The sequence below is a fragment of the Tauraco erythrolophus genome, chromosome 5 (assembly GCF_009769465.1).
Source record: "Tauraco erythrolophus isolate bTauEry1 chromosome 5, bTauEry1.pri, whole genome shotgun sequence".
Classification (NCBI taxonomy): Eukaryota; Metazoa; Chordata; class Aves; order Musophagiformes; family Musophagidae; genus Tauraco; species Tauraco erythrolophus.
In genome coordinates this window covers 72345657-72360466 of record NC_141469.1, presented here as the reverse complement: position 1 = coordinate 72360466, position 14810 = coordinate 72345657, and the positions used below count along the sequence as shown (strand labels likewise).

At 42.4% G+C, this 14810-nt stretch overlaps 1 protein-coding gene across 1 annotated transcript; it reads right to left on the bottom strand.

The window, feature by feature from the left end:
• Positions 1 to 388: 388 nt before the first annotated feature.
• On the bottom strand, positions 389 to 14810 carry REST (RE1 silencing transcription factor). Its single transcript, XM_009980804.2, is given in 5 exon segments — positions 389 to 4765; positions 4768 to 4849; positions 4851 to 5155; positions 8225 to 8308; positions 13907 to 14810. Coding segments are annotated over 5 exon segments (2685 nt in total). The 5' UTR covers positions 14808 to 14810; the 3' UTR covers positions 389 to 3452.

Sequence of the window (14810 nt, the reverse complement as noted above, 5' to 3'; positions counted from 1 at the left end):
CAATTCCATTAGCTATTTGGATTCTGTTAATATTGTATGCATGCCACGTATCTACACAACTGACATTCAAGAAAACTCTTGAATTTGATTTAATACCTTTCAGCTACATTAAATCTGTTGAAATCAAATAAATCTGTTGAAATCAATGACATTACGATATCTTAACTGGCCTGTCAGTTGTTAAACATTCTTCTTTTTTAAACGACTAAAGTTCCAGCCCAGATCATCAAAATCCAGAAATAGCAATTACAATACCATGGATTATTATTAATGCCTAGCTACCCACTTCTAGATCATTTCTCAGGGCAGTTGCTTTGAGTGTATAGATTCATACAGCAAAAGCCCCAAACACTACATTGCTCAACCGAGGGCTGGCAGTGTAGGGCTATCAGTATGCTAATCCTTCCAACCACATATCGGAGGTTGAACATTTGTACAGGTATTATTGCCAAGAAACACAAAAATCCTAGCATTGGCAAAACTGACACAAAATAATTTAAGAATATTGAAAAAGAACAACAAAAAAGGCATTGTTTAAAGGCAGATACGGCAATGTAAGACCACCGTATACGGTGGGTTACCTGACCGGCACCACCCCTCAAATACTCAATATTAGCAATATCTAACATTTTAGGTACACAAAATGCATTACACATCCTTGCTGCCTTACCATAACAGACTCCCAAATCTTGGGTCTTAACCAAGCAGAGAATTCCAAAACAGTTCTGCACCAACATTAGGTATTTCAGGACATCGTTGATGGGTCTCAGATAGAAAGAATCGACTTTTCTTCTTCTCAATATGTTAATAATTTATTTTCAGTTTCTAATCTTGTGGTAAGAAACACTGTCGAACAGGAGCCGATCGTCATCTTTGAAGAGTTCTTGTCAGATCAAGCACTGAAACCTTGACTGCTTCCCAGAAACGTGCAGCAGAGTTATCTCAGAGAACCACATCTTTATCTCATAGAGAGAGATTTAAAGTCAGTCAACACCACTATTTTAAGAACAAACCAGAAAATTATCAAAATTATTTGAACACAGCTGAAGTCCTTGAAGTCTCTCACAAGATGGCAAAGGCTCTTCGCAAGGATTTGAAGGGAGCTATATAAAACCTCTACACGGTACTGGAATTCCCAGCATCTGCTCACATCGCTCACAAACGGTGGCAACATTATATATAAAGGAAACACTGTTATGAAGAAAAAAAAATACATCTAAGACTATTACAACTGGTTGTTTAGGAAAACAATTCAACTAGATTTATTTTCTTAACGATTAACATAAATATAGTTGCAACTTGATCTTCAGTTGACAATGATTGTCGCAGCCAAGGTAAGGACTGAACACTATCTAAGCACACAAAAACTCACTATACAATTTATTTCTGCCACGAGGGATGCCTTCCCTCTCACGTCTTTGGCCTCCTATTACCAATCTCTCCCAAAAGCAGAAGCAATGCAGCATTGCTGCTCTCTGTTCATTCAAGGCAGTGGGTTTGTTTGGAGCGGATGATGTCGCGGGGAACATGCAGAGAAGAATAGGGTTTATTCCAGAGCTTACATTGGGAGTATTTGCCATAAAGTGCTCTGACAAATACTGTCTGAACTCCTCAACTCCACTCTCCAAATAACACCTGCATCCAAAGTTGCTTCTTTGGAGTTGACAACCAGAGAAGCTGCCCCCAACCATTCCCACTGGAAGGTGGCTAATGACAGCCAGAAGAGAGCACAGATGGGACTGGAGGGTTTTGCTTTTTCCCTGCTGGTTTGGATTTTGTTTATGTTTTGCCACTGGCTGGCTACAAGCAGTAAGCATGCAGTCTCTCTTGTGTTTGTGTGTGCCAGAAATTAAATCTGTTTAGAATTTAAAAGTCCTGGTATGACATTTCTTGCGTGTAGACCTGAGATGACAATGTGATCACTTACGTGTTTCTCTCTGCAAAGACGCAGGATGATTTTATTAAATGAAGCTTGAATGAATAAGGAGCAGAAATTCCTACCGTTTTTAATGCCAGGTTTGTTGCTTACCAGTTGATTTATCTGTATTTGTATTTTTGGCATGTGAGATGATAGGTTTTGATGAACCATACCTATATCAGTGCTACTATTTTACTTTTTTAAGCTCTTGAAGCTTGACTGCTGTCCAATACAGAAGTGAAAAGGTGTGTGGGGGAAAATAATCATCTGGACTTGCAGAATCTGCAGACCGTTTCCATTGAGAGTGAGTATCTTCCTGTCTGGTGATCCCAATTTATAAATTAGAATTTATTACTCTGTTTGTGTATTCAAAATATCAGAAGTCGCATTTTCCTGATAAAACAAATCCTACAAAATAGTGTTTTGAAATTGCATTGGTATCCTTTTGCTCAAGAACTATACAATTTTAAAGCCAGTCAAAAATATATAGCCAAGCACTTCATAATTTCAGCAACTTCATGCACAACTAGTAATACCCCAGGAAAACAAGAAAAATCTGCAGCAAAGAGAATCACAGCAAACTGTCACAGAAAAGTGTCCCATGGTAAGCAACGAATCTGAATGCGTCCAAATAACAAAACAACTTAAACAAAACCAAACATGCATATATAAAGTGTACATGTAACTGCACAAGCACTATTCCTAAAGGATTAAACTGCATAGGTAAAAATCAAAAACAATGTGCAATATTTTAAGCCCTTAAAGCACAATCAAAAAAAAGCAATTCCTAAAAATAACAAACTTGCTCCCCCACAACAAAGCCAATTACATATCATAGTAATTAAGATATTAATCAAGACAGAGGTTCTCCAATCAAAAGTTGGAAGGACTACTCCCAAATTTTGGCTCACCATTCAAGCTTAGGGGATCTGAAATGTACGTTCACAATTATAATTATCTTAAACAGTTATGTTCATCACTAGCCAACTTTGATTTCTTTTACAAAGTGCTCTTTTATGTAATAGAAGCTATCTTCCTGGTAGAAAAAACGTCAAGTAATTTTACACTTTGAACATAAGACACATGAAGAAGAACTAAAAAAAAAAACAAACAAACAAAGGGGAAGGGAAGAGGGCAGAGAGAGAAGGAGTTGGCTGCTAGAACAAAAAGCAACTAATGCCAATGGCTCCATCCAACTTGTGTATTGTTAGCTACAGTCTTGTTCCTAAAACTCAATTTATAAAAGACTTGCATAAGCTAATAGTCAGCTTACACTGACTTTACAGGACACAGCTGCATACACCCTACTTGCCTTCTCTAATGAAGAGATCCAATAGTTAATGAGTTCACCATTACACAACAAGTTGTCCAAAAATATTTTCAACTTAAAAAAAACCCAAAACAACCAAACCAAACCCCAAACCAACGCAGACACTAAAGCAAACTGTGCTTAAAAAAAAAAAAATAAATCTACAATATATGTACATAAGCTGTATAAGATCTTACAAAAGATTTCCCCGAACCACAGCTATTTCTACTCCTGCCCTTTTGTTGCCTTCTCAAGATAGTACACATTGACTAAGTGACGGTTGAGGTGCTTGCTGTATTCACCTTCCTTTTTAAACGAGCGGTCACAAAAAATGCACACATAGTTCTCCCTGGCCACCGCAGTCTCTGCAGCTCCTTGTGACATCTTTGGACTTGTTTCCTCTTGTACGGAGCGAGCGCCATTTAACCCCGAGTCATCGCTTCCTTCGGAGATGTTGTCACTTATGTCGCTGCCTTCATGGCTGTGGATGCCCTCGTCCTCATCCATTTCCTGAGATTCATTCGCTGCTGTGTTATCCGGAGATGGTAAGGCCAGAGCTACTTTAGGGCTTTGCGTACACCCTTCTGGGGGCGCAGGTGCCAGCACGGCATCTCCTGTTGGCTCTGTGCCTGGCAGGCACGTCTTAGTCAGGTCCATCGGGTCTGAGTTACTCACAGTTTCCGCCACGCAACTTTCCTCTGGCGCCTTCTCAGGCGCCAGATCTGGTACCACATCCATAGGCACATCCAAGCCTTTTTCAGGAGACGCTGCATGGGAAGATTCCTCGGGGCAAGCGTCTTGCCCTCTGTCCGCCTTTCTCGCCTCCTCTTTAACACCAACAGTGTCTTCGCTGTCTCCTGCTGCAGCAGGCATTTCTTGGTCCTCTACCTCAGCATCTGTGTTTGCATCCTGAGTTGGCAGATGAAGCTGCCCGGGGTCCTGTAGACAGCTTCCTTTGGGATCGGTGCTCTCCCCATTGAGAGCACGGCCACCATCCTTGTTTAATGCCACTGTGTCAGTGGGATCTTGCTCCTTCTGGTCACTGCCTTCAGTGTTAGGCTTCACACATCCATCATCTTCTGTGATAGGACATTCGTCTGGCATCTCCTCATCCTCGATCTTCTCCTGATTGAGTTTACTGCTTTTCTTACTGTGCTTATTTTTCAGAGCTTTCTTTTTTCTGTTTTTCTTGAGGCAAGAATTTTGCTTTTTAGGCTCCTCCTCTGCTACATCATCACTTTTTTGAGTTTCCTGGCAGTCTCTGGGTTTAGTTTCCACTTTCTTTTTCTTTTTTGTTACTGCTGAGGTATCATTTGCAGGCTCTTGCTTTGAGGAAGTTACTTCTGCCTCTGCCTTTCTTTTGATCTTCTTTGTTTTACACGTTTTCTCAGTATTTTTCTCAGTTTTAATATCCACCTCCTTGTTTTCTGAAGCTGATTTCCGACTTCTGGTTGTCACCTGGCCTGCAGAAACATTGCTTGTCGGCTTCTTTTCCTTTGCCAAACTATCTTTTTTCTCCACTTTCACAATTTTCTCATTTTCTTTGCAGCTGCATCCCCTTTCGTTTGCTCCTTTTCCGCTTTGTCATTAATGCTCTCAGAAAAATCAGCTTCGCTCTTTTTAGGTCCGTAGCTTTACCTTCGAAACATCCATGGTGATGTCAGAACAATCAGGATGCCTGGATTTGATGTGATACTGCAGGTTACATTTTTTAGATGCTGCGTAATCACAAACAGGACAGAGAAACTGGCGCGGATTGACGTGGAGCTCAACGTGCTTTTTGAAATTGCTGCGGTCAGCTGTTTTGTAGTCACAGTGCGGGCAAGTCAGAGGCTTCGGCCCATTGTGAACCTGCCTTGCGTGACGGGTTACTTCATGCTGGTTTGAGGCCACATAGCTGCACTGATCACATTTGAATGGCTTCTCACCTAAGGAAGGAAGGGCGGAAGGGAACGATGGTGATTATTAAGCATGGGGGGTGGGAGGGAAATCAATTCCCACTAATACAGATACAGAAGTATGAAACTCAAAAAGAAAACAAAATTATCCATGCGCCTTTAAAAATAAGTAAAGTCAACATAAGAAATCCACAAATCACAAACACATTCACAAGACACCAAGAACAAAATACAAAAAAAGAGAGAATAGGCAAGGGTTGGGAGGAAGGGGATCCAAAACCAAACAAGCAGTAACAACGTCACAGGTTCTGGCTATGCATACATACCGGCAGAGATCTCTCTACAGTAATATTAGCAAATGGAATCCATACCCAACTGGTCCATTGAATGCATTGTAGAAAAAACGGAAATGTTACATTTGATGAATAACAGTTTCACACAAACGTTTCAAAAAAGTCCAACTTTACACAGATTTAGCATACTTCATGTTTGCATTGAAAAGGAAATGAGGGAAAAGCAGCTAGCAAAACCCAAAGCAAGTGAAAGGGACACGCTGCTCCGACGATCTTTACCTCTGATAATTCAATTCACTGTTATGCTGTGAATGCTGTCCCAAAACACATGACATACTGGCTGCAGGCTACTCTTGACAAGCCAAACATATGCAGCCCAAAGCCATCACATTACTACCGAAATCTGGATTTACAGTTTTGCAATGACTCTTGCAGAAGTGTTCCTGAAATGTCCTGCTTGGTGCATACCGCTGCAGCAGAAGTGGCTTTCCATTTACACATCAAAGCAAATAGGAAAAACACTTCTAGCACAACTCGAGCCCAGAAATACTTTGAGAACATCTGTGCACATGTAAATTTGGCTGAGGAATTTGGGATGCTCCTGAGCTCTGAATCAGCATCTCAAAACTGACCTGCAGAACTAAAGTGTGCCACTTCCTAAGCAAGTTGAAAATCCACTCTCTTCTGCTCACAGTACAATAGTATTTCTCCCAACTCTGCAACCCGCTGCCCCAACACTGCCCATGCACAACTCAGGAGACCAGAGCAGTCTGCAGCGAAATGAAGTCACTGTGACCGTGGTGTCTGGTTGCGTGTTAGCCACATGGCTGATCCGCAACGCCCTCACAAACTCTCTAGAGGCTGTGCTGCCTCCCTGTCAGGAAGGATGGGGACACTTGTTTAAGAGTCTAGATGATTTCACATCTGCCTGCAGCATCTCTTTATTATTTAAAGCAGGGTTACTTTGATTCTCTGTCATCTTCAGTCTATCTTCTTTCCCTCCTTCCTTTTTTACCCCCCACTTCCTGGAGACATTTTCCACAAGTTTAAGCCTAATGCGCTTCACTGGTCATCCTTCTTGCAAGTATGGACGTTTACTGTCTACACTTCAAGGAACAGTTCCATGTTACATAGAACGAGGACAGGAACAGCCTCTCTTAGATGCGCTTGAACAAGTACACAGCACTCAGAGGTGGCTGCAACAGGGCAACTCAAAGGTTGTATGTGAAGAGTTTTGTCTTCGTCACCTCTACTAAACCTAGGGGTTTTGTTGCACAAGTGGAAAGGACACGTACCAAGACGGCTAACAATACAGCTGCAGTTGTGCAGTAGGCTCTGAACAACTGTCATTCACTGCCTGACGTTTGAAGAAAGCTCCAGCACCAGTCTGCCTTAAAAGGCCAGCCTGTGAACTGCAGGAATCCAGAAATTGCCACAGAAAAGTTCAGCTGCCTGGGCAATGCAGCAAGACATGCAATAGAAGTTATGAGAGCTATTAATAAAGCACTCCGGATAGCAAGAGTCTCATGTGCACTCCCACTTTTGTCAGCACAGCTCACACCCTCCTTCCCAGACCTTTAAGGGCCAAGGGCAGATCCCACTCCTCATCTCCTTTGGATCTGGGACTTCCTTGCACAGGCAAGGGGAGACTAAGATGTTAACAAAATGGTTTCCAGGCTTAGTATTGACCAACCATTTGCAAATTCACATTTAGCTCAGAGATTCAGCCAAACATTATTTTTGATTCTGGAAGCAGAGTATTTAATTCACAAAATTCTCAAACCAAAATACTGGCATAGCATTTTAAAGGTAACTATCTTTAATGAGTCCAAACTCTGCCTCCACTACAGTTAAAATTGCCTGCCTTCTGGTTTCAATTAAAAGCCTCAATAGAAATTGAAAGAATTACTCTTCAGCAGACTTTCACTACTGTTTGTTAGGATTAGGAATTCATCTAGGTCTGGTCAATTCCAATATTTGCAAACCAAAAGCACAGGCTGAGATCGACCTGAGCTCCCCTAGGAGGGTCACAAAGGAGAACTGTGCTTGTATCTAGCATACCTATACTGCTATAACTCACAAAAATGCTATTAATCCATTCAAAAAGAGATTCGCAGGAGAAAGAGAGCAGGAGATGTTTGTAACACCACAGCTTATGACCAGTAATGGGAAATAAAGGCTAGTGAAAACTGCTGATTTGGCTTTTAGTGCCACAAGATCGAGTCGCTTGTGAACACTCTCTGAGTTCACTCTTCTCTGTGTCTGCTTGCCATAAGCAGACACTAATTTATATCTTTCTGCAATACTAAGCAAAAGCTAAGGTTTCCCTCAGAATCCCTGGATGAGATGAGATCGCAGACACCACAGGGGAGACTCAGCTGCTCAGAATTTTTCCAGCTTCATTGATTTGAACTGAGTTACAGCAGCAAACAGACGAGAATAATCTGCTCCTGTATCATCACAATGTTGTATTTGCTACTAAATTACTAGGACTACTCAGAATACATTTTGGAGAGTAAAAGGGAAAGAAAAAGATATATTCTCCTGTCATCACTTTTATTCATGACACTTAGCATTTCCTTAGCAGGTAAAGACAATCTTTCCTGTTAAAACAGGAGCTAAAGCTCAGGCTGTACTGGATGAGATGACATCTCACACAGACCTGGGCAGCCTGCAATAAGTGGCCCTGCTTGAGCAGGGAGGCTGAACCAGATGACCTCCAGAGGTCCCTTCCAACCTCAACCATGCTGTGACTCTGCGGACCACCCCCTCCTCCTGAGTCATGCTGCTGCCACCCCTTACCAACCTGAGTGGGTGCGCATGTGCCTGGTTAAATGGGTCTTCTGAGAGCTGGAATAAGGACACATAGCACATTGGTAGGGTCGCTCTCCTGCAAAAACAAACAGCAAATTAGTTACTGAAACACAGCCGATTCCTGAACTTGGTTACCAAGCCCTACATGTGAGGCTGTCACTGAAACCCAAACTGTATTTGAGGGCACCTTATCTCTCAGCAAAGAGGCACGGTGAGAAGCATATGCCCAAGCTGGACCAGTGCAATATGTCATGACTTGCGAATGAGGGTAGTGAAGGGGTAGAATATGACAGAGGCATATGCTCATGGCCATCTGGGGTCAGACAGCAACCTCAGGCAAAAGGTGATGAGGACAGCCATCTTTACAAAGCCCTAAGCCACCAGCGCCAACTTTCATACAGTATTTTCTCTCAGCACTCAGAAGATGCGCAAAAGATACAGTCCCTGTAAGAAACCAGGTATGTTCTTGCTTCACATAACACCTTACCTGAAACCTCCATGTTTAATTCAGATGAAGATGGGGAACAACCATCCACTCAGCCCAGACCTGCATTTGCTGGAACACAAGTGCAGACAAGAGACTGGATCTCTACTTCTGAAGTTTTATGGGCAGAGTGAAAATAGCTTTGAGTGTGGAAAAGCACGATGCCCTGCTCAGTGAAATTATGCTACTAGCAAAAGCTCAAGTGTAGCAGCAACACTTACTTTGAAGACTCAAACCGCTCTGTCAGCAGAGTCATTGTTTCTGGAGAACTAATGGAAACTAACTTGTCATAAATTAGGTCTCCACAAGGGACAGTTAGCTTGTGTAACTATCAGTAGGACACCTGAAAATCCTTTTCAAGCGAAGACAAGCCCCAGATAAAGGCAGACAGTTTTAGAATTTAGATCTTTTAGGCAGGTCCAGATAAGTACCAGGAGGGTTTGCCCCAAACTGCTAGCACAGCCAAGAGATCTCGGCTGCCTTGTCTCCACTACAAGTTGTAAAAACAGTTTTTAGTCTCGGGTGGATACCCCCAAAAGAAGAAGGGAGTGAAGTGAGGAAGGTAAAAGTAAGTGACTCGATTGCAATATTTATTCAAGTTACAGTTAGAACTACACTAGAGCATTTTGCTACATCGGTTGAAGCATACAACCAACGTGCTCCCCAAATCACTGAGACCAGGACGTCAGCAAAAGCCCTGCATCCAGGCTATTTGCTCACTTTCAGAGGCATAGCTCCATCTGCAGCAGCAAAGACCCTCATCTGCCAGCATGTGATGTGAGGCTCGGCCGCAGGCCTTTGCCAAAACAGCACTAGAAGCAGCCTTTGTAATGCAGACTAATCCCACATTTCTTCCTCCCATCAAACGTTCAGACTGTCGTTCTTGATTAGATCAGTAGTTTAAAGGTAAATTCACCCTAACAACCATACCCCCCCCCCTTCCCTTTCCAGTTACAACTAGGTAGGAGATTGGTGCAATACACACAGTAAGATTAAGTAATGTACAAGGGAGGGGTAGGCCTTTTGTTATAAAGAAATGGCTTTGGTTTTAAATGACTCCTTACAATCCGAAAATATGTGACCAAAGGTCCTTGAATATTCAGTCATGTTTCTTCCCATTACCTGAAATTTCCTATCTTTTAAGTTACCTATAACATTACCAATGTGGAAAAGGCTTTCTTTCAGGTATTTTATACAGGGCACAGCAACAAAACATATTAGATTTAAAGTATGACGTACACCACTAATTTAAAATGTGTTATTGTAACTTGGGAATTAAATGCCTGAACACATTGTAAAGGCTGTTTTATAAAATGCTATTTCCCAAAGGATTTTTATTGCAATTTTACAGGCTCATTATATGCAAACAAGCCACCAAACAAACCTCTCCACAAGACACTTAAAGAATAAGCCTCGACCTAGCAAAAGCTTAAGCAGGCACTTAGCTCTACACAAATGAACAGGCAGACAGGCATCAGTGAACAAGTTTAAGATCATCTCTTTATAAAGCTTTTCTTGTAACGCTATTAAAAGTTCTGTCTGCTTGAAATGAAACTGCTTCCACCAAACTTCTAACACAGTGGCAAGCAAGAAAAATCCCTTTATGACAACCAAAATCAAAAAACAAACACACAAACAAAACCCTAGGACTGCTTGAAGTAGAGGTCTTATTTATATAGCCCTGCAGATTATTTTCAATTAAGTTTTCTAGAAATTGCTTCTAAGAAGTAAAATGGAAAAAAAAATCAGAACAATGCTGCACTGTCTTGCACCGTAGTACAGTTTCAGCATCATCAGTGTGGTCAGTTGATGGGATAAATCAAGTCAAAACTTGGTCTAACACATCTAAGGAGCACAAACAAGTCCAGGTAGATCTGTCCCTTCACAAAGGCTTTTCTCTGCCCCATCAGCAAAAGAAGGGACAGCCCTTAACATCTCCAGCCACCTCCTCCTGGGCAGCAGATAGGCTCTTCTAGATGTACCTCTCCTAGCTGACAAGTGTATTGACCATCTGCAGGGTCCTTAAACCACCCCTTTGCCCAACGTCCCCCATATTTGTCAGCAGCCTGCCACACAAGCTGCAAGGTATCATCCAGTACAGGGCAAGTTCATGGACAACTGCTTTCTAACACAGATGCCAGCAGCAGGCAAGCAGATAACTTCTGCCTGCCCTCCCATGGTCCCCAAACATGCAGAGGACAGGTATTTTTCAAACCATGGAAGGCACTAGCACACAGGCCCCCTCCCTGCTCCTGGCCATGTGCTCTAGCACTTGCGGGTGTCCTTAGCAAGTCGATTCATTTCACTAACCAGCAGAAAACCAACCTGAGGAAGAGCAAAAGGAATATTTTACTGCCATTTTAGTTAGATGAATCAACCAGTCCCAGGATACGGGGAGAAAACTGAGACTGCCTTTCTCCAGCAGCAGCAACAGGGTATTGGATCCTGTAAAACTGAAATCTATACTCAGACAGTGCTTCAGAAAAATGCATGGCTCAAGCACAGCAGAATCCAATTCTCTGCAAGGCGGCATTTTCCCCACACAGAAAAAGCAGGTCAAGTACAAAAAACAGGAGAGAGAAAAGTATCTATCCAAAATTATGGAATCTATTAGCAATCGGGAAACTAAAGAAACAAACAATTTCAACTTTCTTCTTAGTATTCTGAACCCATAAAATAGGAAGAAAATGCAGTATGCATGTATTCCTCTCATCTGTTTTCAAAAAAATATTTTTCTTAAGTTTTAAATGAAAACTATAATCCAAAGATATTTTAGTATTATTCAGACAGTTTTTATTAAATTCAATACTGTTAAGTTAACAGTCTGCAAATACTTTTGACAATAAAATCTATGTGGGTGTTATTTCTGTTTTTTTTTTGGGGGGGGGGTTGGTTGTTTGGAGTGGTTTTGTGTATTGTGGTTTTGTTTTGGGTTTTTTTGGTGTGTGTGTTTGTGGAGTTGTTTTTTTTTTTTTTTAAGGCAATTAATTACCCATTAATACCAGCAGAAACTTTTAGCCTGGTGTACAAATATACCTGTCAGTAGCTTATTCATTCTTCTAATACTCTTTCTTCAGCTTTAACACTCTTTCCCACAAAATCAATGTTAGTAGAAACAAGGCACTTTCCTAAATGAATCTATTAATGCATTTTGAAGATTTTTATCAAGTGAGAACTGGCTGAAAGATCTTAACTTCCAGGTAAGAGCTAGCAAAAAGACAACTACCAGGGTGGACTAAAAAATGCTAAAATCATAATCACTCATTTCAGTTTAATTAAAATAATGAAAAGACACGGCAAACCGAAGAACCAGAAACCTTGATTGCATCACTCTTTTTCAAGGACAAATGAGGAACTGGACAATACCCCACACAGTTTAAAATGCTTAGTATTTTTTTTTATTTTAATACAGTTCACTGGTAAATCGGTCAAACGCAGTATATCAGAGTGCTTCCTCAGCAAACATGCTTTCATGGTTGGTTCCTGTAAAACTCAACAAGAGCTTTCAGAGATCAGAGGGGGAACCTAATGTCATGCGCAAACACAAGCAGGGATGAATTTAAAGTCGAGACAAATGTAAAACAGACAGGCACCACACCATGGGCTCACATTTGGCCATGTAGTTTTCTCCTAGTATTTTGTCATTTTTACCTGGTCTCTTTCCTGTTATCTCCCACAAGACACACGAAGAAAACAAACTGGAGGATGAATCACACCATTTTCCTAACATCTCTCACAATAATCTTTGTTTACTTGTTCGGGAAAAAAATATTTAAGACAGGACTGATTTTTAAACTGATAGTATCCTCTAAACAACAGCACGTGGCTATTGTTAAGAGAAGAACATGCCTTAACATACCAAAAAAATCCCAGCAGACCCTCCCAACTCGGCCAAAGCAGATGCTAAAGCATGCTGACAACACAAACTTCTGCACACTTGAGCTCAAGCCCAGCCCCGAGGCCGCCCGAGTCCAGCCCTCCCCTTCCAGACAGCTGCAGACAACTGAACCGAAGCCTCCAAACCATTCATGTCACTGCTGTGACAAAACGCAACTTCAAAGGAGAAATTCCCCAGCGTTTTGCTCAGCCGGCACAGCCTACAATAAAGGGGAACCGAGTCAGGCCAGCACGCCAGAAGACGGCTAGCAACTCTGCCCTCTCCTCAGAAAGCCTTGACAAGGTGGAAATAAAAGCTTCTGAGAAGCTGCAAGAAAGGTCTGAACTGTCCTCCTGCTCCACAAAAGGGATCCGGAGGCAAAGCAGCTGTACCTCACTGCCCGAAGGGGCAAGGTGGCTACTACATCCCCTCCTACAAAGGAGTCTCAGGTTTGGCTACCCTTCAGGATGCCCCGTGCAGCAGGCTGGAGAGGCTCTCTGATACAAAGCAAGGCATTTCCTAAATCACCTGTGGTCCCAGCTCACAGGATGGCAGCAACACTGAAGGTCCTCCGATTCCACTTGGTGTAAACCAGAGTACAAAAGGGCCTCACGCTTTTCCTCGAGATTACAAACCAAGGTTAGCAGAAGACAGGAAATCAGGCCAAAGCCTCTCTCCAAGGCTTCCTACAGGCCAACAGAAGTATGTGTCTACTTCTGGCTACTGCAGTGATGCAGACCCTAGAAGAAACGAGGCCCCTGTACATCAAGAGGAGCTCATTCACTAGGAACACTACTCAACTCTTATTCTGATTTTGCAGATGCTGGAGGGCTCCTTTGCTTGCGTGTATCAGCTCTTTCTTCTCTGAAATTACAGCTTAGTCAAGTTTCAGCTCAATCTGAATGTACCACTTTCAAAGCTACCTATGTGATTTAGGCACCTTTTGTCAACCTGCTTATTTTGTTTTTACAGTACATGAAGCGTTAGTGTTGTAGACCCTGACAATCATCACAGGCACAATTTATCCTGCCCTCTTCAAAAAATTAGCTTAAAATTACTGAACAGGATGCTCTTTGTCTCTTCTTGGGCCCCTAACATTGAGAGATTTTCTCAGTCCTCTATGACTGCAGGCTGGAGCTCAAACCAGAGCCACACTTCCATGAGGCAACAACCTGATAGTACTAAGACAAGAGAGTGCAGAGCTCTATCGGGGCGGAACGAATCCCGCAGAGAGAAGACTCTCAGCTTGCTTTGTTCATCACAGTTTCCCAGTACTCTTACCAGACTTAAATCAAAAAAGATGAAAGACTTACCAGTGTGAGTTCGAATATGTTGAATATAATTGTTCTTCCTGTCTGAAAAATAGGAGCATTGTGAGCAAGTATACACTTTCCTGGGAAAATGATTTCTTAGGTGTTTCTTCCAGTGATATTCACTGACGGTAGTGTACGTGCATATGGTACACTTGTAGACTCTCTCATTTTCCCCTGCTTTGTTGTGATGCTTCAAGTGAGCCAGATAGTGATCATATCTGTTAGTGTTATAGCCACATCGATCACAACGGATTGGGCCCTTAGAGAAATCCACCTCTTCTGCGGTGCAAGAATCAGACTCCTTCACCTGGGCTTGCTTTTCTGCATTTTCTTCCACAAAGAATTTCTTGGCACTGTGAACCCTGATATGATGCACAAACTCCTCTTCAGACTCTGCCTCGTACTGGCAAGGCTTACAACGAAACGGCTTGCTCTTCAAGCTCTTACACTTGTCCTCTGTGCTTTCTGGAGTACTCGGTGCTTCCAGTGAGACATCTTTGTCCACACTGGGAGTCTTAGGAGATGGGCAAGCAGCTGCACCTTGGGTTTCCACACTAGGAACTTCAGGAGAGTTTAATTCCTCATTTTCAGGTGCCTCACGGTCACTCTCCGTAGCCTGGGTATCTTCCATACCCTCTCCATCACTATCTGAGAAGTTGCTGTCCCCCACCGTTGTCAGTTCTGCCATTTGCCTCTCTTCTCCAACCAGGTAATCACAGCAGTTGCCATTGACTTCCCCCGTCAAGGCCACGTTTGCCAACATAATAAGCTGAGGAGCTGCCAGCTCAGCTTTAGAGAGGTCATGTAAGTCATACATGTCGTTGGACAATGCCATACCAATATTACCACTGCCAGGAAAGAGGCTGTTCCCACCAGACTGTCCCAGCACTTGAGTTGCCATGGC